Source organism: Triturus cristatus, chromosome 2_1, assembly GCF_964204655.1.
Source record: "Triturus cristatus chromosome 2_1, aTriCri1.1, whole genome shotgun sequence".
NCBI classification, from domain to species: Eukaryota; Metazoa; Chordata; class Amphibia; order Caudata; family Salamandridae; genus Triturus; species Triturus cristatus.
Genome location: NC_140581.1, coordinates 36,362,700 through 36,383,761, shown reverse-complemented (window position 1 = coordinate 36,383,761; position 21,062 = coordinate 36,362,700). Strand labels below are relative to the sequence as shown.

The following is a 21,062-nucleotide window of genomic DNA, read 5'->3' as shown; positions in this document are numbered from 1 at the left end:
CTTTTTAAACTTTACTGTGTCTGTATTATTCTGTTGTGGACTGCTAAATAAGTACAAACAGGTATTTCGGATTCTCACAACTCCTGAGAAATATCTAAGTCGCATGTTCTGGGTTGTCTATACATTGGGATCGCCTAGCTAGATCTAGGCTAACGAATGGGACACTAAGCTAGTCGGATATGGGGTTCTTGGTTCTGAGGGGAGTTTCTGGTACACCGCAATTCTCTGAGGTCCTGGTTTCCTGCGCATAGTTCTGTGCATAAGCAGAATCCCTGCAACAATTGCACACAATGACGCTCAAAAGCAGATTCCGTAAGTCCAGTTTAGTGCTGATTTGCCCTCACACAACCTGAACATCTCTCCCCTTCCTCTTGCTATGAGTATTCCCCGCTGAAGTGCGGGGTATTTCTTGCTGTTAGTGGACGGTGACTTGGGTCCTCCAACCACCAAAGATCCCCGGAATGTAGATTCATCAGCCTCTCTAGTTGCCTAATCCCTAGCACCCCACAATCTTTGTTGAGATCAGGTGCTTTCAGGGTGGTATGGTGGTGGGCACCTCAAAAATCTTTGTGTGTAAAAAAGATTGCTTTTTAATGGAAAAACTTAGTGAAGATCTTGGTTTAGAGGTAGGTGAAGTGCTTTTGTGGGCCTGCATGCAGGGGCAGGAAGAGTCTACGTAGTGGATGCTAGAAGAGTCAGCCTAACCAGAGTCAGCCCTGCAGGAGAGGCCTCTGTAAGGAGCTTTGTGCCTGCATACACTCAGTGGCCGGCAGTTCTTGTGGTGGTGCAGCCTTGAGCACAGCTCCGAGTGTGTATGGCAGCAGTGGGTCAGGGTAGAACTCACATCCATAAGGTTGCTGGTGAATAGTTACCTGCTGCCAACTTTGAGCGGTCCTTGAGGATGGCATGCACCTCATGCCATCACAAGGTGAAAGAGCAAACACGCCTTTCCCCAGACTGTCTGTTTTCTGTGATGGCTTTTGTTTAGTTCCAGCTTGTGAGGGGATTGTTAAGGAGTCTTTGAAAATCACCCGTACAGCATTTGAGTCCTTCGTGGCACACATAAGCATCTTCTTAACCCAAAGACATGGCTTTCAAACTCTACCCTCCTCCTTGTTATTTGCAGTGGTACTCCTGCTGGAATATACACCACAAGCTCAGCGGATGCCTGTCGGTACGTGGCCAGCAACAGCGAAGCCAACATCCTTCTAGTAGACGACCACCACCAACTGGAGAAGATTCTGCAGGTGAGATGTTCACTCAGTCTCTCTCCTTCCCTATATATGTCTCACAATGATATCTAAGGCTCAAAGTAGTAGGAGGCAAAGTCTGGTCTTCAGCATAGTTGCCACAAGATCGCCTTACCTTAACCATGAACATTAAATGGGCAGGGCGGCTTTAGGACAAGGTGACCAGCAAGATCCTCAGAGATCAGAGTGTGTCTGATGAGCTTCAGCACCTCCTACAGTCCACTCTTTGACTGAACTTTGACTGTGCACCTCAGTCTTGACCAGGACCAGTACTCAGATCTGACACAGCTCAGTCCGCGCACCTCAGTGTTGAGTGGAGCTCAGATCTAAAGGCTCTCACACATTGCACCAGAATTGTAACCAACGCTCAGATTTAAAAATGTCCTGCAAGTGTACAGGAGCCTGACAAACATACGACGGTTCTTCTCTGTTCTGACCAGACCCACTACTCAGTACAGTCCCCAAACTACTTTGATCTGATACTAATCTGACGGTGCACCTTTCACCTGAGTAAATCCAACACTCAGAATGGAAACTGCTTTGACAAGGCACCTCAGCCCTGACCAGGGCATCCACTCACATCTGCTGCTACTCTCTCAATGCACCATGATTCCAAGAGGCACTCAGATGTAAAAATGCTCTGACAATGCACCTCAGCCACCACTTGCACCAAGATCTACACACGCTCTGACAGTGAGCCTCAATCCACACCAGCACCAGGACTCTGATTTCACACGCCTCTTACTGCCCTCAGTTTTGATCAGAGCCAGTACTCCAATTCATTCTAGCTGTGACAATGCATCTCACCCCTGACCAGCTCATGATATCTCAGCTCTGACAGTACCTCTCTGTCTTACACTGATTACACCCCCCCCCCCACCCCCAAGCAGGTGCTTCATTGTTTAATGATGCTGTAACATTCATCTGGTTTAAGACATTTAACAAAAAAGCACACATGTGATCTAACCAAATACTGTACTGTACTGCAGATTTCAAAGCACTTTGCTGACCATGGGTAATTCTGACTGTGAGGTGTGTTTATCAAGAGAGACTGTTGGTAGCAGTGCCATTTATTAATATTAAGTGTTGCTGTGTTGATTGGTGCCCAGACAGTGATGTCCAGATTTGATGTAGTGGCTTGAGTATGACTTATGCATGTGGCACAAATGTAAGGAAGTGTAAGGATAGATTTTCAAGCTGTACATACAAACCAGGCAGTGTTGTGACTAGGCCTGGGCTAAATTTCCGTTCCGCTCGCGGAAATTGCGATAATTTGACATTTTCGCATTCCGCGGAGAGCGCGAAAATGTCAAAATTTCCGCATTCCGCAGCTTAGCGATAATTTGTTTCTTGCTCGCGCTGTAAAATAATACATTCTCGCGCGATCGCCTTACCTGAATCCCCGCGTTCGCCGACAAGTTTTCCCGATCCCGTCGCGTTCTCCACGAGATGTTGGATTGTTGGTAGCCATTTGCACTGTCTCGTGACAGTTCGCGTCCGCAGTAATGTCATTGGTCGCGCGATCACGTGTTTCTTCTCGCGATCATGCACCGCGAGAAGAGTAAAAACAAGATGGCTGCGCCCGCGAGCAACTGCATGGGTAAGTTGGCAAGCCGCGACCACGCAGAAAATACTGCGAACGGGCGGGAAAAAAACTTCCGCATCTTCGCAATATTTCCGCGTGTTTGCGGAGATTTTTAACATTTTTGCGATAATTTGCGAAAGTCACTTTCGCAAATTCCGCCCACCCCTAGTTGTGACCTTGGTTATGGGAAATTCCAGGACGTACGTCCCTCCTGTAATGCCAACTAATTGTTGAGACATCTGATTTTGTCAGCCAGTTTATTCCATACTTTGCAAGGCTTTGCTGGGATGCAACTACCTTCTATGCAGGATTTCTGGTAATTTAGAACTATCCTCAGTGGGGGCATTCCTGCGCTAGAATTTCTTCTTTGATTTTAAAGTCCAAGTTTAAATTGTCTCTAAAACTACTTTTCTTGACCTCTACAGAGTTTGCTAAACTGCCTCATTTCTTCCTCTACATTAAAGCAACAGTAATAAACCATATTTCACATTAGAACACAGGACAAAGGCAGAGTGTCGTATAAACAATATGGCTGCCTTTAACACAAATCGGGATGGTGGACTCTGCTCCTATTCATTGTCAGAGCCATCCTAGACTTTATGTCTCTAACCCCAGCAGGAGGGAAAAACGGATTTAGGGTTTGACAGAGGGTAGGGCATATCAGTCTGAACTGGGGAGTGGCTAGGGGAGAGCCTGAGCCCTTCCAAATGGAAAAAGGATTATGCCATCTTGAATTTAAGGGTTCACAGAATTGTTTCTGTTAACCAAAGAGGATGTGCATAAAAGGAAGTAGGAATAGGGCAATAGAGTGGATAAGATTGAGTTGCAGCAATCCTTCTGTCACTGGATAGTGGAGGGGATAAGCCTGACACCTCACCACCACCTCCTCAGAACATTCTTGGACTTAAGCAGAAACACCTGAAGAAACAAGACCCTGCAAGAAAGAAGGACCCACGGATTCTTGACTCCTGGTGGCGAACAGACAATGGAACAACTCTCTACGCGTCACGCGTTGCGCTGCTCTATTCCTGCTCCAGGGACAGCAGAAGGACTCCCGACCTTAAGAGCATCAAGATGACCACAGAGTACTGGACCCTGCAGAAGCCATGGTGGGGGATTGACCTAGTACCTACAAGCCTAGTCCGAGGACCTAACGGTTCCAGGTGTGATGAGGGGAACTTTCCTAGCTATTGGAACAAATGGACATTTAATAATCTTTCAACCCATGGAGAACAGGACAAGGTGCAGAAGCTTGCCCAAAGAGGGGGCACATCAGCGGGAAAGAAAACTAGGCTTATCTCACTCTAAGCATTTTGCCACTCTGCTAGCTGGTTTAGATGGAATTTGGGATAAATGTTCTGGCCTCTTGAGGCCATGCACAACTACAGCTTCCAGCCTTACCCTACTGGTGGATTTTGAGAATCAAACAAGTGAGTAAGGGCCTGATTTAGATCTCTGTGGACGGGTTCCTCCATCACAACGTCCCACTCATGACGGTGACTGCACTATTAGTGAAGTAAGCACACATGGTTAACATTTTTGAAAGTCCACATCCTGTGCGGATGCATGTCAGGGTAAAATCATAAATGTTCCCAACAGTGTGCCCCAAGAACAGTTGGTCAGCTTCTGCACTATGATGGCCACACTTTGTTGTATTCACTTAAACACTTCGCTAAATCACATGTGGATCTGTGTACTCTCAGAGCTAGGTCAATATAACATGCAGCACTATCATTATCACACACAACCTCTGCAGGTTCTCAGCCTCAACCAAGCACCGCCTACATTAATCACCGCCTGACCTTCCACCAACTATCGAGAAGACTATGCTCTGCCTCCCTTTTAATTGCTCATACTCCCTGCATATACTGAAGCAGATGTGGAGGACGCACCTACTACCACATCACAGCAATGAGCTGGAACAGCTTCCCCCATGCACCTACTGACCATCACCTCACTTTCGGAATTCCAAATGTCCCTCAAGACCTGGCTGTGTGAATAAGCCTTCTGGGATGCAAGTGCTTGGATACCCTATCGGGTAATTAGCTGTGCTTTATAAATCCCGATTGATTGATTGAATAAAGCACAGGGAGTTGTCTGCTAACCCTCCACTGCACACAGCCGAAGGTCATTGTGAGGTGTCTCCTCACATCCATTTTTGGTGCAAGGGCACAAGTCACTCTGAAAAGAGCACAAAATCGCATGTGATGGAAACAACTGCTGCTTGTGTTCAGTTTATTTGTGTTCTTCCCAAGCTCCTGCAATAGGGTTTTTTACCTGTACAAAGTCTCAATTACATGACCTGGCATTATTGTGTAATCTCAAGGATTTTGTGTCACAATTGTAGAACTAAATAGAGGACATTTTGCAAGAGTTTACTAGCATAACATTTTTTCACCTAGTCCAAGTAAACATGGAGTAAAAGATCAAAACAAGCTCTTGCTCATGTTGCCTCAAGTGTCGAGATTTTCTCAAGCAGAGTCTCAACGTCCTCTTTCCTGCCTTGTGACAAACACCACGACCACCGTCCCCTTCCTGTTTACCTCCAGAACAGGTATCATGCATCCCTTTTACCCTGAACCTTCTCGTACATGTATGGAGACGAAGGACTATTACATGGTGTGATGGCCTCAAGGTATAACAAGTGTTGAAAATGCAATCGGTCTCACATTTTTTTTAAGCTATTGGCATTGTAAATGGTAATGTATTTTACTTATGTGTTATGGAGTGTATGTCTGTGGTGTGTAGTGGAACTATGTAGCCTGGATTGGATTAGTTAGTTGTGTAATTGTGTGGAGTTTAGTTGTGTGGAGTGGATTTGTGTAGTGTCATTATGTGGCATGGTGTGCTGTGGAAATATATGGGTGGCAGTTTTGTGGCATTTAGTGTAGTGGCATTATGTGTAGTGGGATTGTGTGGAGTGTTAACTTATACAATTTAATTATGTGGTGTGCAGTTGAATTTTGCGGCACCATGTAGAATTGTGTGGTGTGGATTGGATTTATGTGGTTTTGTGTCATTTTGTTGTTGAGTTGTATTATGTGGTTTAATGTTAACTTATGTGGTGTGGCTTGGAAATGTGTGGAGCTGAAATGTGTGGCATGGAACATTGTGTATAGCTTTGGATTTTTGGTGACGGAAAAGAACAAATAGGTAGGAGCTAAGCAACAGATCTATGATTTTAAACAAAAAAGGAAAGAGTTGGAGCTATTGACTTTTTAAATGTAAATATCTCTTACTTATGTGTTATGGATTGGAGTGGATGTCTGTGGTATGTACCAATATGTGGGTTGGATTGTACTTGTTAGTTGTGGGATTGTGTGGTGTGAAGCTGTGATGTGGATTTGTATAGTGGAATTATGTGTCCTCGTTAACGTAACTGGTGATATGTAAAGCGCTCTGATACTTGATTGGATTTGGGTCAAGTTCACGCTATATAAAACTCTGCAAAAAAAAAATACAAAAAAAAAATTTATGTGGTATTGTGTGCAGTTGTATGTGGATCGTAATTATGTATTTGTTAGTATATTGGAATTATGTGGTGTGAGACTGTATGTGATGGAGTGTAGGGAAGGTGAATGGTATGTGTTGTGGAGTGTTACGTAGTGGAGTTTAAAGAAGACATTGTGTACAATTGAATGACTCTTTAAAAAAGAATGATCAAAAAAATGTCTTCTAGTTTTTTTTGTCCTTGCAATGCTGGCAACCTCTTCCTGCCTGTTGTAATGCTTGTTTTTTTTATAGCTTTTTGCTATGCAGGGACATAAACAATAGGAGGGTGGAGATTGAGAAATAGTACCTGAATTACAACACGAGCAGCTGGAGGACACTAGGAGAGAATCAACAGATGCCAGATTCTGAGGTCACACTGAGGTGGTGCTGAGTAATGCTGAAGTGGTGCTGAGGTGGTGGTGTGCTGGTACAGATGTGGTGCTCAGGTGATGCTGAATGAAACTCAGGTAGTGCTAAGTGATGCTGAGGTAGTTGTGTGCTGGTGTGGAGGTGATACTGAATGTTACTGAGGTGGTGCTGAGTGATGCTGAGTTGGTGCAGAGTGATGCTGTGGTACTGAGTCATGCTGAGGTGGAGGTGCAGCGCTGGTGCTGAGGTGGTACTGTGTTGAGGTGATGCTCTGTTGATGCTGAGTTGCTGCCGAGGTGGTGGTGGTGCACTGGTGCACAAATGGTGCTGTGCTGATGTTTATGTTGTGCTGTGCTGGTGCTGAGGTGGTGCTGCGCAGATACTGCGCTGATGCTGAGTTGGTGGTGAACTGATTAGGAGGTGATGATGAGGTGGTGCTGAATAATGCTGAGGTGCGGCTGAGCAGGGCTGAGGTGGTGCTGAGTGAGGCTGAGGTGGTGGTGCTGCGCTCGTTCTGAGGTGGTGCTGAGCTGGTTCTCAGGTGGTGCTGGGTGATGAGTTGGTGCTGCACCGATGTTGAACTGGCGTTGCATTGGCGCTGAGTTGCTACAAAGGTGGGGCTGCTTTGGTGCTGAACTGGTGGTGATGCACTCATGCAGAGATAGTGCTATGCTAATGCTGAGGTGGTGCTGCGCTGGTGCTGAGGTGGTGCTGAGTCATGCTGAGGTGGTGCTGCTACACTGGTGCTCGGGTTGTGCTGAGCTGGTGCTCAGTTGGGGCTAAGTAAAGCTAATGCGGTGTTGTGCTGAAGTTGTGGTGTACTGATGTGGATATGGTGCTATGCAAATGCACAGGTCGTGCTGTGATAATGAAGTCGGTGGTGCACTGATTTGGAGGTGGTGCTCAGTGATATTGAGGTGGTGCTCACTGATGCTGTGGTGGTGCTGAGTGATAATGAGTGGTGTTGAGTTATGCTGAGGTGGTGGTGCTGCGCTGGTGCCGAGTGATGCTGAGTTGGTGCTGCACCAATGCTGAAGTGGTGTTGCATGGGTCCTGAGTTGCTGTTGAGGTCGTGCTGTGCTGGTAGTGGTGCCCAAATGCAGAGATTGTGCTGTGCTAATGCTGAAATGGTGCGGTGCTGATGTTGATCTGGTGCTGCGCTGGTGCTGAGTTGGTGGTGCACTGATGAGGTAGGGCTGTGCTGATGCCAAGATGGTGCTGCACTGATGAGGAGGTAGTGCTGTGCTGATGCTGAAATGGGGCTTTGCTGATGCTGAGGTGGTGGTGTTCAGGTGGTGCTGTGCTAATGAGGGGATGGTGCTGTGCTGGTGCTGCACTGATGCTGAGTTGGTGCTGCACTGGTGGTGGCTCACTGATGAGGAGATGGTGCTGTGTTGATGCTGATGTGCTGATGCTGAGGTGGTGCTAAGTGATGCTGTGGTGGTGGTGCTGCACTGTTTCTGAGGTGGTGATCAGGTGGAGCTAAGTGATGTTGAGTTGGTGCTGTGCTGAGGTTGTGGTGCGTTGATGCTGAGGTGGGGCTGCATTGGTGGTGGTGCACTGATGCTGAGATAGTGCTGTGCAGGGCTGATGTTAAGGTGGTGCTTTGCTGATGCTGAGTTGGTGCTGCACTGGTGGTGCACTGATGAGGAGTTGGTACTTTGTTGATGCTGAGGCGGTACTCAGGTGATGTTGATGTAAGACTGAGTGATGCGGATTCCCTCACTACTACCCTTTAACAGTGCCCCTTAAGGCTCCATAACTACTAATGTTCAAATGCATTTAATTAGTTATAAAGCACCACACATACCAGTGTAGGGTGTCGGAGCATTAGGCATCACACACACATTACACAGACAATCAATCATAAGTGTATAAATTAGTATAAAGGAAATGTTACATAATACAGAGGACTACAGGGTGTAGGAGTCACAAGTCATGCATATTGGTAGGCAGCATTGCTAAAGAGTGCTTGGGACCCAGAAGCACAAACTCAGAATTGAAAACAGAACACCATAGTTGGGGATTCTCTTAAATAAAAATAATCAATTTCCTTCCAGCTGAACCCCTTTTACAACTTATAATATCTCTTCTAATCTTTACTTTGCAGTACATGCAGGTCTTTGGTGACAGTTATAAATTCACTGTTCTGTTAGGATTTTAATTTATAAGCTGCAAATAACAGAAGAGCAGTAACCCATTGACCAAAATACATCTTATGCACTTTGTAATCTGCATGGTACACTTTCCTCGCAGTTGGCATATTACATCTCTGGCTACCTTGCAATGAGTTAAAACTTCATCCTCTAGACAACTCTGATCTCTCCAGCAAGAAACATCAATCACCGGAGTTATTTTGAAATTGTTATTGTCTGGAAATTGCAGGAGGCCAGGAATGTGTGGAAAGAAACTCAGAAAAATTGCCCCTCTGAAGTCAGTATCCAGTGTGATCACACAGCCCTTGTGCTGGCCCTGTGTTCTTGTTCTACTTTTAATTAAGGTAATCTATTCAAATGCACATTTTAAAGGGGAAATTTTTCCAGAAGGAAACATTTTAACCTCAATGCAAAACTGATGAGGAGAAACTTCCAACTCCTCAGCCAGCAGCCAAGCACAAGTCCTGGAGGGGAGGAAAAAACACAACCTGCATGCATATTAAAGTATCATTTCAAGCTGTGTTTAAGTTTTGGTTTAACTTTTTACATGATTTAGAGCTGCAGTAGCTAGAAAGCATGGCCGGCTGCCTCTGGCTTCAGACAGACAGGAAGGACAAGACGTGAATGCTGCAATAAAATGTAAGCAGTTATATCTGAGCACCCACAGTGTAACAAGAGGTTGAAAACATAATAAAATAGCCCCCCCCTCCCATGAGCAAATCAACAGAACAAAGGGTAATGATACTGTACTAAGTCCCTGCTCCTTGGAGGAAAAAGGAGGGACAAAGAGGCAGGACTGGCCACTAGTAAGCAAGGATTTTTAAAGGACATTGAAACACACAAATGAGAAGCAAAGAATGGCTTTTGTCCCACAGAGATATATGTATACAAGAGGTAGTACGCTCACGCTCGACCTAAAAAAAGAGGTACAACATTCTTGGGAAGTCTGTTTCCAGAAGCTCATGTTGAAAGCCACGCCTGTTTGATGACTCTCTTCTCGCCTTTGCCACTTCCTTTTCTCCAGCCCTTGGGAATGTCTTTAATAGATGTGTGCTAAACTGCTTGTATTAGGGTCACAGCTCCACTGAATATCTGTAGACAACTAGTACTGTAAACTGGGTTTCACAGAGAGGGCAGAACAAGCTTCTTTAGGAGGTGCTGGGACTGTGAAGAGGAAGAGCCCTAGCACTTTAACACTGGAGGAAATAATGAAGTGCTACAGGATCGTGGGTAAGTGCTGGAAGCAGCAGTTCTGAACCCTCGAGATGCTACGGCTTCCTGCTAAGAACCCTCAGAGGCCAGCACAGAGGTCCAGCCAAGTGAGTCCTGAATAGTGAGTGAGACCAAAGTGCTGAAGCTGTCTCAAAACCTGGAGCCACTGGGTGCCTCAGAGGCACACAGAAAGTCTAGACCAAGTGTGGATTTCAAACTTAGCCTATAATCCTGACAGACAAGGGCCTGACAGGTTTTGGATCGGTATAGAATGTGTCCAATGCACATACAGCCTTAAGTGTTCCCTGTTCCGAGGTAAACTGTGTATTTTGCACTCAAAACTAGTGCCTTCAGTGTGACAAGTAGTAGAAGCTTAGGGCTTGATCTTGGTGTTTTCTGATGATAGGTCATCAGTTGTTTCATAGCTCATGTGTGTAATAACTGAGTTGTTTTGGTTTCCTTTGTGCTGAGTTTAGGTCCAGGACCAGCTCCCTCATCTGAAGGCCATCGTACAATACAGCGATGATCTGAAGGAGAAGAGACCCAACCTCTACACGGTGAGGAACTCCCACTGTCCTTTGTCAGGTCTCCCTCTCTCCCACTGTCACACAAAGTTACAAATCCCAATATGGCCTCATATTAAGGCTGGTAAAAGCCACATATTTTTTCCCCACAAAAAATCACAAAATTCCTTGAAAATGATAGGCAATGGTGCTTTGGTAGCAAAATGTGATTTGCCAGCAACTAATGCCACTTTCCTTTTTACCTAAGTCACACCTTTCGTTAAAATGTCTTGTGAGATACCGATAGGAGACTGGTTCGAGATATGCGGTTTTCGAAAATTACGAAAAATTGTATTTTACATAATTTGGAGAAATCTCCTGAATGTCACGAAATGCAACATTTGAGAATTTCCCAGATTTCGGGAGTGTAATCAAATGTCTGCACAGGTCTACTTAACATCAGCTATTTATACTGCTTTCAGTGCAATTTCTTACCCTAATGTGTCCTCTAACTGAATTTGGGCTTTCGGTGCAAGGCAGGGTACCTTCCGGCTCAGAGTTTGCTTCAATACTTTCCAACCGGCAAACCTGCCATTTTAATGCATCAGATTGCGGCAAGCGGGCAACCCCAGCACAATTGAAAGCAGATGGTACCTCATGCTCTAACATCTCTGACTGTTTGACACTACCTACTCTCCCACTTAGACCTGTGCAGACCTCTTCTGCTTTGAACTCTGACACTACCTACTCTCCCACTTAGACCTGTGCAGACCTCTTCTGCTTTAAACTCTGACGCTACATACTCTCCCACTTAGACTTGTGCAGACCTCTTCTGCTTTGAACTTTGACGCTACCTACTCTCCCACTTAGACCTGTGCAGACCTCCTCTGCTTTGAACTCTGACGCTACCTACCCTCCCTCATAGACCTGTTCAGACCTCTTCTGCTTTGAACTTTGACACTACCTACTCCCCTGTGCACACTTCTTCTGCTTTGAACTCTGATGCTACCTACTTTCCCACTTAGACCTGTGCAGACCTCCTCTATTTCGAACTCTAACACTACTTACTCGCCCAATGGACCTCTGCAGACCTCTTGTGTTTTGAACTCTGACACTACCTACTCTCCCACTTAGACCTGTGCCGACCTCATCTGCTTTGAATTCTGACGGTACCCACTCTCCCACATAGACCTGTTCAGACCTCGTCTGCTTTGAACTCTGACAATGCCTACTCCACTGTGCACACCTCTTCTGCTTTGAACTCTGACACTACTTACTCTCCTATATAGACCTGTACAGACGTCTTCTGCTTTGAACTCTGACACTACCTACTCTCCCATATAGACCTGTGCAGACGTCTTCTGCTTTGAACTCTGACACTACCTACTTTCCCACATAGACCTGTGCAGACCTCATCTGCTTTGAACTCTGACACTACTTACTCTCTTGTGCATACCTCTTCTGCTTTGAACTCTGACACTACCTACTCTCCCACTTAGACCTGTGCAGACCTCATCTGGTTTGAACTCTGACACTACCTACTTTCCCACATAGACCTGTGCAGACCTCATCTGCTTTGAACTCTGACACTACTTACTCTCCTGTGCATACCTCTTCTGCTTTGAACTCTGACACTACCTACTCTCCCACTTTGACCTATGCAGACCTCATCTGCTTTGAACTCTGACACTACCTACTCTCCTGTGCAGACCTCTTCTGCTTTGAACTCCGACACTACCTACTCTCCCACTTCGACCTGTGCAGATCTCTTCTGCTTTGAACTCTGATGCTACCTACTCTCCCACTTGGACCTGTGCAGACCTCTTCTGCTTTGAACTCTGATTTTTTTTTTTTTTAAACATGTTTTTATTGCAGAGTTATAAACAAGGCATCCATTAAGTCAACCTGTACACGCATGTCATCTCAAAGCACATCCGTCGTTATAAAAATGCACACAGCCATTCAGCCCACATCCCAGGGGCCGGGCGGCGTACCAGTACAGTGACTCAGAGTATCATGGCGATCACCTCATAGAGATGTCAGGTCAACAGCATAATATAGTATCTGCTTTTATACCCATCAAACTCCCTCCCCAAAAACGCCGCCAAGTATAGTCAGCCACTCAGAGTGGTTGGCACCAGTATTGTTTGTGTCCACAACATCAGGTCCACACTAGCCTGCTTTGAACTCTGATGCTACCTACTCTCCCACTGAGACTTGTGCAGACCTCATCTGCTTTGAACTCTGACACTACTTACTCTCTTGTGCATACCTCTTTTGCTTTGAACTCTGACACTACCTACTCTCCCACTTAGACCTGTGCAGACCTCATCTGGTTTGAACTCTGACACTACCTACTCTCCTGTGCAGACATCTTCTGCTTTGAACTCTGACACTACCTACTTTCCCACATAGACCTGTGCAGACCTCATCTGCTTTGAACTCTGGCACTACTTACTCTCCTGTGCATACCTCTTCTGCTTTGAACTCTGACACTACCTACTCTCCCACTTTGACCTGTGCAGACCTCATCTGCTTTGAACTCTGACACTACCTACTCTCCTGTGCAGACCTCTTCTGCTTTGAACTCCGACACTACCTACTCTCCCACTTCGACCTGTGCAGATCTCTTCTGCTTTGAACTCTGATGCTACCTACTCTCCCACTTGGACCTGAGCGGACCTCTTCTGCTTTGAACTCTGATGCTACCTACTCTCCCACTGAGACTTGTGCAGACCTCTCCTGCTTTGAACTCTGATGCTACCTACTCTCCCACTTAGACCTGTGAGGACCTCTTCTGCTTTGAACTCTGACGCTACCTACTCTCCCACTCAGACCTGTGCAGACCTCCTCTGCTTTGAACTCTGACGCTACCTACTCTCCTGTGCAGACCTCTTCTGCTTTGAACTCTGACGCTACCTACTCTCCCACTTAGACCTGTGCATACCTCTTCTGCTTTGAACTCTGACACTACCTACTCTCCCACTTAGACCTGTGCGGACGTCTTCTGCTTTGAGCCCTGGCACTACATACTCTCTCACTTAGATCTCTACGGACCTTTTGACACTACCTACTCTCCCACTTAGACCTGTGCGGACCTCTTCTGCTTTGAACTCTGACACTACCTACTCTTCTACTCAGACCTGTGCAGACATCTTTTGCTTTGAACTCTGACACTACCTACTCTCCCACATTGACCTGTGCAGACGTCTTCTGCTTTGAACTCTGACACTACCTGCTCTCCCAATTAGTCCTGTGCAGACGTCTTCTGCTTTGAACTCTGACACTACCTTCTCTCCCACATAGACCTGTGGAGACGACTTCTGCTGTGAACTCTGACACTATCTACTTTCCCACATAGACCTGAGCAGACCTCATCTGCTTTCAACTCAGACACTACCTACTCTCCTGTGTAGACCTCTTTTGCTTTGAACTCTGATACTACCTACTCTCTCACTTAGACCTGTGCGTACCTCTTCTGCCTTGAACTCTGACAGTACCTACTCTCCCACATAGACCTGTGCAGACCTCATCTGCTTTGAACTCTGACACTACCTACTCTCCTGTGCAGAACTCTTCTGCTTTGAACTCTGACACTACCTACTCTCCCACTTAGACCTGTGCGGACCTCTTCTGCTTTGAACTCTGACACTACCTACTCGCCCACTTAGACCTGTGCAGACATCTTCTGCTTTCAACTCAGACACTACCTACTCTCCTGTGTAGACCTCTTTTGCTTTGAACTCTGACACTACCTTCTCTCCCACTTAGACATGTGCAGATCTCTTCTGCTTTGAACTTTAAGACTAAAAGAGACACAATTGATGGATGGAATGCAGAACAAATCAAAACATTCTCCCCCAGTCAATAGATCTGGGTTAAATCCATCATTCTTTTGCTCACCATGCCACCCCAGTTTAGACCTGGCCATATGCAAATCAGTCTTGACCCTGTGCCTAATGGGAACAGTCCAGCCCGAACTACCAAGCCAGGTCCTCCCTGGACCAGAAACAAGCATCCTAGGACCGGTTTCAATAGTTCTTTTTGCATTTGTCACCCCGAGTGGGACGGGTATGCTCAGACGTGAGTCCCGTGCTCTCCATGTCACTGGAATCAAGCTATCCTGGCTGAAGAGGGGTGAAACCCCGGAACTGGTCCTAGGATGCTTGTTTCCAGTCCAGGGAGGACCTGGCCTGGCAGTTCGGGCTGGACTGTTCCCATTGGGCACAGGGTCAAGACTGATTTGCATATGGCTGGGTCCAAACTGGAATGGCATGGTGAGCAACAAAACGATGGATTTAGGCCCAGATCTCTGTACTGGGGTGAATTCTGCATTCTGTCCATCAATAGTTCTTTTTGCATTTGAACTTTAAGACTGTCTTCCTCTACCGTCGTTTATCTTTCCAACAAAGTTTATTTTATATTTCTATATGTACAATCATTTTTCCCTTCCATTGCCTAACCTCAATACATTTTTGCATTGAAGTGTCAAGCATCACACTTTCCACTCCATACAAAAACTACAATGTTCACCGAATCAACCTTGAACATTACACCTGCAGAATGAACTCTGACCTTTCCAAAGAAGACATACATGACCTCCTTGAAGGTTAAGGCTCCGAGCCATCTTCTTCCAGTTCACATCCCTCCACGGGAAGGCATGTCTGGTGTAGGGAGCACAGTAATCCAGATGGATCCTATTCACGGTAAGCTGAGACCCCCAGCCATCCATCCAGTGCTTGCTCCTAGTTAATAAATCATGAAAGTCAACTCTCATCAGCATATGCGTATATACCACGCTCCTACTGATAGTTTGACTTTTATTGAGCTATGCACTTTACAATTAATAGCGTGGTCCGTGCAGGTAAGAACAGTGGGGCCGGATTGGGGGGATTTTGACAGACAATGGCGCGGAAAAATGAAGTTAATAATTAATTTTCCCTCATCATCGTCCGCCGTACCCACCACCCGGCCCCACCACCCCACCACTCTTGCCTGCATGGCCACAGCCTCCAAACCCACCCTCCTAACCCCTCCACTTCCATTCATTATCTATTGGAGAAAATCACCAACTTTTCAGCAGAACACTTGAAATGGAGAACTTGAAATCTACCAGAAACCCTAAGAACTAAGCCTGTTGAGCGTTTTCAACTGAATATCTTTGAGTTAGGCCTCAAGAGTTTGGGAACATATTTCAGTGAGGTATGCCCTGCAAGAGGATTGAAACAACTCATGGCTGGGGGCAGAAACAGGAACTGAAGTGTCTTGGAGGTCCAACCTTACCAGACAGTCATAGTTCTGGATGTGCAGTCATCTTGGAGAAAGAGACTGATTCTCTCCACGTTCAATTATTAGAAATTCGTTTATCCATAGAGAAGACTGAAAAGCAGAACACACCCACCTTGGTCCTTTTTCTGGATGTGAAAGATGTCACTTTTCAACCATTGGTGCAACCCGGAGAGATAGCCATCTATTGTCCCTTGCTTTGCCATCTGAAAACTCTCCCATGTTGAAAGAGTTCAGATCTTGAATATCTGTGGCTAAGGAATGTTAGGAACTAAGGTACTGCACAAGGGATGTGGTGGGGAGTACACAGACTCTGATATTCCATGGACATTAACAATGCAACAATTACAGGTCCACACCTGTAATCTCTAAGATTTCTCTGTGATAAAAAGACTCATTTGTTTTTCTGCAGTCTAAAAGTTTAACTGAGTTAGGTGGTGTTGGGTTTATTAGCCCTGCTGGATATAATTTTGCGATTTCAGGTTGGCGTCATAACTCTTAACATACCTGGATATTCCACTAACAAATTATTGCTTATATTCCTAATCAAACTGTATATTCATTGCCCCTAACTCTTCTCCTTAGTTGGCAGTTCAGCCAGCATGAGGTGATCCCTGTCGGATAACAATTCAAAATGTGGGGGTTCAAATGTCCCAAGCCTCTTTGTAGGAAGGGTGCAGAGGTAGGATGCGTACCAATTGAGGACAAGACCTGCAATGCCTAGTTAGTCAAGAGAGGACAGTAGTGTAGGATGATCAACAGACGGGGATAGGTCCAGGAGAAGGAGGAACGCGATCCGGTTGTAAAGTGCGATACTGAGGGACCTGATTGTAGTAAATGACATGCATATGTTACAGTTGTTTCTGTGAACAGAGGGAGAGAACATCTGACAGGAGGGGACTGAGTAGGTTGTCTGTAAAGAGATAGAGTGGGAGGGACTGAGGGCTTCTCACTTGGGTTTTGTACTCCTTGTAGACAGGCTCTGGGCCAAAGGGACAATAGATAGGAAGACATGTGGATTGGACTGGCAATGTTGTTTCTCTCCTGGCTCCAGCCATCTTCCCTCCTACATACAACCTTTATTGATATAGATAATGTCAAACCATTGCAGTTCATTAAAAAAATAAAACTGATGGGGCATTGTTTAATTTGTATGGGGGAGTGAGTAGGAATCATCTCTGGGTGCACTACAAACACTGCATACGAGTCACTAGATTTGCACACTCTGGGGCTTGACTTGGAATCTGGAACCCAACAAATTTAACCTAAAAAGGAAAAATACATGGGAGCACCAGGAACAAAGGGAAAAATAGTAGGAATTCACCATCTTTCATACTTACAGCAGCAGAAAACAAATACTGGATTTTGAGGTGTGTTAGTGATGTACTTAAAACAAAGTCAGCCTTTCTTACAGCCTACCTCTCCATCTTAAATTGAATTTTTATTCCTTTGGCGAGTCTAGACAGTGGGTGGCCTCATCTGAATTTAGATAAGCACCAACCTTCCCATTAAAATTAAAACTTGGATTTTTTTTATACTTCTATGTGAAAATGTTTATTTGTTTGATGAATGTTTCTTTGAAATTTTGCCTATTGTTTTGCGGTCCAATGATCAAAATTGCGTAGGTGGGGGCCTCTAGATTCTAAAACTGACTCAATGGGGGTCCCCAGAATCCAATAATGACTCAGTAGGGGTCCCTGAATATCAATTATAATACAGTGATGATCCTCATATTCTGGCAATGATTAAATGGGGGTCCACTGAAGTCAAAGGTTTAAGGACCACTGTTCTAAAGCAATAACCTTGACTTTGGTGTGGAGCGCTGTTTTCCTCATTGTCAAAGAAGCGTCTCTAACTACTAATCACCTGAAACACAAAGCTCTTAATTTAACTATTATTTATTGTTTTATATAGCTCTAAATATACCAGTGAAGTCAAGTCTAAGTGCCGCATTTAACAGGTCCTATTATTACAACAGAAAAGAGAAGGCTAGACAGTGGAACCCTATAGGACACAGCACCTGACGCACTATCCCTAGTCTAATATGTCTATCTATTGGGGATATATAGAGATCTGTGTGCACACTATCAACAAACCCACTGCCACAATGCGATCCAATACAGGATTATCACAATTAAGCCAAAAGCAAAGGTGCACCACAAAAACAAGGAAAAATATTTAATCCATGTCCACAATATGTTCTTCAAAAAGTACTTATTTTATTCAAACAGCGTTAAAACAATGATCTTTTTAGTTTTGAGCAGCTAACGCATACACATTGACTTCTTCAGGGCTGTCAATTTAACAAAATATGCACATATAAATACACTGAACAAGGACATTTGACAGGAATTACAAACATGGACATGTTAAAAAAAATGTATAAGCACCATACTATGTCCAATCATCTTGTTAAGGAGATTGTATGTACAAAAAGGCAACCATCTATTGCCAAACAAAAAATCTATATAAAAAACTGTTTGATTTATTTTGTTTATTTTATCCAAAGCTTTCACAAAGTTAAAAGTTTGGAAACAGCGAGAAACAAAAAATCCACCATTTAAAAGATAGAATTAATCAACGTCAGGAACAAGAGGGGAAGAAAGAAGAAAGCGTCGAGAAGAGAATGAAAAGGTCTCATACCAAGAAAAAATATCAAAAAGGAAACCCACCAGGAGGTTGAAATAAGGATATATGAACTGACACTAAGGAGAAGAAAAGCCTACATGCACCATAGAAGAGCCAGCACCATAGACATATTTGCTGAGGGTGCCAATAGACCCGAGACAGAACCTGAGGGGTCTACGATATCTGAAAAAAACATAATTCACAAAATGATCAACCCACCATGGGTATAAAAGATGCTCTGGTAATCAGGCCAACTGATTATAAGCACGGCTGATGCAGTAGCGTCTATTTCTGAAATCTATTTAACGAAAATAGAAAGAACAAGAGAGCATAAATAACTGGCCCTCCCGTATTTGACGGTAAGGTGTCCAACAGGGGAGGGTACAATTGCTTCACAGACATCGGGAACAGAGTACTCACTTTTTAGAGCAGTTCGCCTATGTTTGGGCGAGAATCTGTTTATAGGTCAGTTGGACAACGCCATCATAGTTATATAAAATGATAAAACATCCAGAGAGTGCTTCCTGCAAAAGGGAAGGGCAACACAGGAGAAAAGAATACATATCAGAGGCCCATTCCCTGTGTACAATGAGAGGCCCAATGTAGATTTGCAGGATAAGAGCATCAAGCCCCTCAATACTCACTGAGTCAAGCATGATAAGGGCCCTTGATACATGTCAAATTTGCACGCTAAAGACCAAGTCTTGATGGATCTGGGTCCTCTCAATTTAGTGTGAGCCCAGAAGGATAGCTGTAAGCTGTTCCCGGTCTGATGAAAAGAGGGAAAATAAACCCATTAGTGATCCTATGATACAGCCTGTAGTTGACCAAGAGAAATCAGAGATGAGAGCAAAAGAATTACAGCTCCTCATTCTGGAAACAGTGAGTCATTTGAAGGAACTTAAAATCACTGCAGCTGTCTATAACGTGTCAACTGTCAAGGTGAACTATATATGACGATTTAGGGATTAATGTTATAAAATTGTATATAAAAGAATTAATATAACGAACATAATTTATATAATGGACAGGACAATACACATGTCCACATGTCCTTCATCCTAGGGGCAGACAATTAGAATCAGATTTTAAGAAAGTGAACATAGACGATGGAACTGGATAATAGTCCAGTCCCCATCATAGTAATGGCATTGTCATACCATACCATAAAAGCAGTGTTGCACTTAAGAGCCTAGCATGATAGCTGAAGGTCTCTTACCTTAGTAAACCGCGTAGAAGAGAGAACCTCTCGTCGATTCCGGTCAGAGCGAACTGAAACCACGGGAGAAAATATCCCGTTTAAATAACCCCTGACAAGTACACAATCGAGATCAGCTGTGGGTCAAATTAGGGGGATGAATCGTTTGTGTGTACGGCTTGTACGTCTTATACAATATTGGCCACCATCTTGAAGTGGTAAAACATAAGGAGGAATGGTCAAAGCATCCACATTTGGGACAGGCACACCATCTTCTCCCGAGTGAGTGGAAATCTAGAAAGAAAGGCGCGATGTCCTCGCAATTTATCAGCAAAAAAACAGTCCATGACATACATCAAAAGCCACTTGTTTGAAACGGGAAGAAGAGTGTAAAAATAACAATGAAGATCTCTTCCGGTTTGCAGGTCAAATTATTAAGTACCCATATTTGAGTCAGGGATAAACGTACCAGCAACTATCTTCCGGATCGAGAAAATGTACCGGACATATAAATGAATCGCCAGCGTACGTAAGAACGACCGCCATCTTGGAGTGATCAAGTGTATATGGAACAGTAACAGATTTATTCCTACTGTTCTCTCTAGCGAGCACACATGCTCGATCCAAGAGATCATTAGCTGAACGCGATGTGAACTATAAAATTAAAAAAATAACCCTAAAGATAACAGCACAGGGTTTCCATTAGATTTTAAAGAAAAGAAACGAAAGGGTTAAGAGTCTAAAACAATAAACCTGAGCTACTTAAGTGAAAGGGAAAAAGATCAATATATATAAAGCGGAGAAAGGTGTAGCAGATATAGAGTGAGTATGAGAAGGTGAGGATGAAAATGGCAAAGTAATAATATTCAACACAAACAGCAATAAAAATGAAGGAGTTTGATCAAAACATAATATTAACATTGATTTTTTCAAACCGTTAATAACAGTGCACAAATAAAGATGAAAAAGAAATAGTGTGATAACGTATATACATATTCAAATAGAAAATGGTACTCTTCATTATTTTTGCATGCTCTAAGGAATAGGGAATATACAACCAAAGTTGCAAGTTGGAATAATCACATAGCTAAAAACCATGTGTTCTACATGATAAATCCCCGCATGCTTACATTTCTTCAACCTTTGTTCTGCGGTAGAAATCAGATATTTGATGTAATCCTATGGCAACATGTCCTTTACTTGTCAGTCAACAACTAAGTATGTGCAACCACTAGGAAGGTCAAACATCTGGTAGCCTTACTGAACATTCATCTGTGGAGGAAATGAGTATAGACCCCACCTGTAAGAGGAAGATATAGGTATTACAGAAAATAATGTAATTCTCCTCAGTGTTGTGTCCCAATTCCACACTCCGAAGTCTAC

The 21,062-nt window shown here is 44.3% G+C and overlaps 1 protein-coding gene across 1 annotated transcript in view; it reads left to right on the top strand.

The window, feature by feature from the left end:
* Window positions 1–21,062, top strand: part of LOC146863663 (long-chain-fatty-acid--CoA ligase ACSBG2-like) — a 309,705-nt gene that overhangs the window by 66,001 nt on the left and 222,642 nt on the right. Inside the window, exons 4-5 of the mRNA XM_085636650.1 lie at window positions 1,127–1,247; window positions 10,541–10,621. Of these exons, the coding sequence (XP_085492776.1) occupies window positions 1,127–1,247; window positions 10,541–10,621 (202 nt within the window). The remainder of the gene's footprint in view (window positions 1–1,126; window positions 1,248–10,540; window positions 10,622–21,062) is intronic.